The 2,346-nt window shown below is 43.5% G+C and overlaps 1 protein-coding gene across 1 annotated transcript in view; it reads left to right on the top strand.

Annotated features, from left to right (window-relative positions):
• Positions 1-2,172: 2,172 nt before the first annotated feature.
• LOC140557002 (izumo sperm-egg fusion protein 1) overlaps positions 2,173-2,346 on the top strand; it is a 6,098-nt gene continuing 5,924 nt past the window's right edge. The window contains exon 1 of the mRNA XM_072681129.1: positions 2,173-2,346. This exon is cut by the window's right edge and continues 13 nt beyond it. Coding sequence (XP_072537230.1) covers positions 2,173-2,346 — 174 coding nt within the window.

Here is a 2,346-nt window from a genome sequence, read left to right as displayed (position 1 = left end):
GAGAGCACAACTGGCCTTGCTGTTTTTGGGTGGGTAGATGGCTCGCTCTCTCTCCCCAAGTAACTTCAGTGTTGCTGACCGGGTACCCGGGTACCTGGTATTCTCCTCCAAACACGCTGGTGACCTTGCATCGGCAGCAGGTCGGAAAGAGGCGGTGGCTGGATGTGCATGTGTTTAAGGAGGCGTGTGTCAGTATATGTTTTATATATATATATATATATATATATATATATAGAGAGAGAGAGAGAGAGAGAGAGAGAGAGAAAGAGAGAGAGAGAGAGAGAGAGAGAGAGAGAAAGAGAGAGAGAGAGAGAGAATTGCTGACACACAGCTTGTATTTCATGTTTTTTACATAATATGAATTTCTGATATGTTCTTTATATTGTATCAGAATTTCTTGATTAATGGACCAATAGAAATGCTCCAAAATGAAAAAATATTTTTTCATTGACTTCCATTGACAGTTTAGAATTTTTTTTGCATGACAATTATGATAAAATATATATTTTTCTTTTATTTCTTACCATTTAATAACTTCATAAGTGTCTGGTTTGGAATACTTAAGCCTACAATGTGCAAAAATACCACATTTCCTTAAAATAGCAAGTTGGTTTATGACAACGTTCAAGTGGTAGTATAAAAAAAGACTTTCCATTATGGTCGCATGTCAAGAGGTGGAAAAGAGGGTGAAGTAAAGCAGTGCTCTTGCTGTCTGCGGTGTATGCAGGGTGTGGGCCTCCAGTGGGCTCACTGAATGGTTAACCACTGAGTGGGCTTTCACTGCAGTGAAGTCATACCCTCTGAGTGCTGTTGAAATCCCCTATTATTCATTCCCCCTACCAGCCCACTGCGCTTGACACATGTACAGTAGTCCTCCAGGCTCTGGCTCTGTTCGCTGGATTAAAATGCTGCTTCACAGCAGGAACATGGTCACGTTCCCTGAGACGCAGAATCAGCTCAGGTCCTCGCCTGTGCCACTGTCTAAGACATGAAAAGATGAGGGTTTTTCTGGTCATTGGCTACACAAATGAGCCATCCTTGAGCTGCTTGGTCTCTTGATTTTGCTGTAAAATCTGATGGAATTCACCTGTATTCTATTCAAAATATCCCAGTCGATGTAATAGGCTTTCTGTCGAACAGGGGTGGGGAACCAGGGGCCGGAGTCCAGCACAGTTTGCTGACTGCCCTGCTGTAACACACCTACTAATTCTGGCAACTACTGGGTGAGATGAATCAGGTGAGCTTGAGCAGGAAAAGCACAAAACTGTTTCGATATATCGATATATCAAAGTATCGCAATATTATGCCAATCAATCAATATCGATTAATATCAATCAAAAATCGAAAGATTTGAGGCAGGAGTGTTGTGTTTAAATCCCGACCACTAGATGGCAGTGCTATCTTTAGCTCCCACTGTTCTGATTGGATAAAAAATGTGCTTACAGTATCACAATATATCACAGTATGTCGAATCGTAACTCCTGTGTTGTGATACGTATCCTATCGCCAGGTTCTTGCTAATGCACAGCGGCTAATGGTTCGAGAAACAAGCCTATTATAGAGAAGCTCACCGCTTTGATCCCCTGGATTAACATTAATTCTATTCATCCACCCCACCTCACTCCAACTCCCTAACTGATCCCAAAAGTGTTGGATGGAGCACCAACCATCATTCCAGAGAACACTGGACTTCCACAGCTCCACAGCTCAATGCTGGGGTGCTTTATACCCCTCACTTGCCCACGTCTGGCATTAGGCGGCATGGTGCCAATAGGTTTATCTGGTTTATCTGCTCCAGTGAGTCCTATTCTATTGGCAGTTCTTCTCTAAAGGGACGACATGCTGTGTCACCAATGGGTGCAGCTTAAAGTATTTTATTTGATTATAGCATTCATTAGAAGGGATGTCCACAAACTTTTGGACATACCATGTATATGTGTGTATGTGCTCATATATGGGTTCAATGAGCTACAGGATGCTGTGAACTACAGTGATTCCCACAACTGGGAAGGAGCTTGGCTTAGCTAATTAGATTTTAGGCCAGCGTCAGATGCTTTGTGACATCACAGAGGTTCTCCTGGTTGCTATGACATACCACAGTACAAGGGTTTCTGTGGGGCCTTTACAGTCTTCCAAATGGCTCCCAGACCTCGCTCTCTTTTTACCCTCTTGATGGTGTGTATGGTCTCCAGTGTGATGTCCTGTCTGCAGTGTGACCGTGCGGTCCTCTATATGCACGAGGACTTTATAGCTACCGCTAAAGGCGTCACCGTCCAAGATCAGATGGACCTTAAGAAGATCATTGACCACGCCTACACCAACTATAAGAAGACCAGTGTGGAGCTC

The sequence above is a fragment of the Salminus brasiliensis genome, chromosome 6 (genome assembly GCF_030463535.1).
Source record: "Salminus brasiliensis chromosome 6, fSalBra1.hap2, whole genome shotgun sequence".
Taxonomy (NCBI): Eukaryota; Metazoa; Chordata; class Actinopteri; order Characiformes; family Bryconidae; genus Salminus; species Salminus brasiliensis.
The sequence above is the reverse complement of the archived record's forward strand: the minus strand, read 5'-3'. Positions and strand labels throughout refer to the sequence as shown.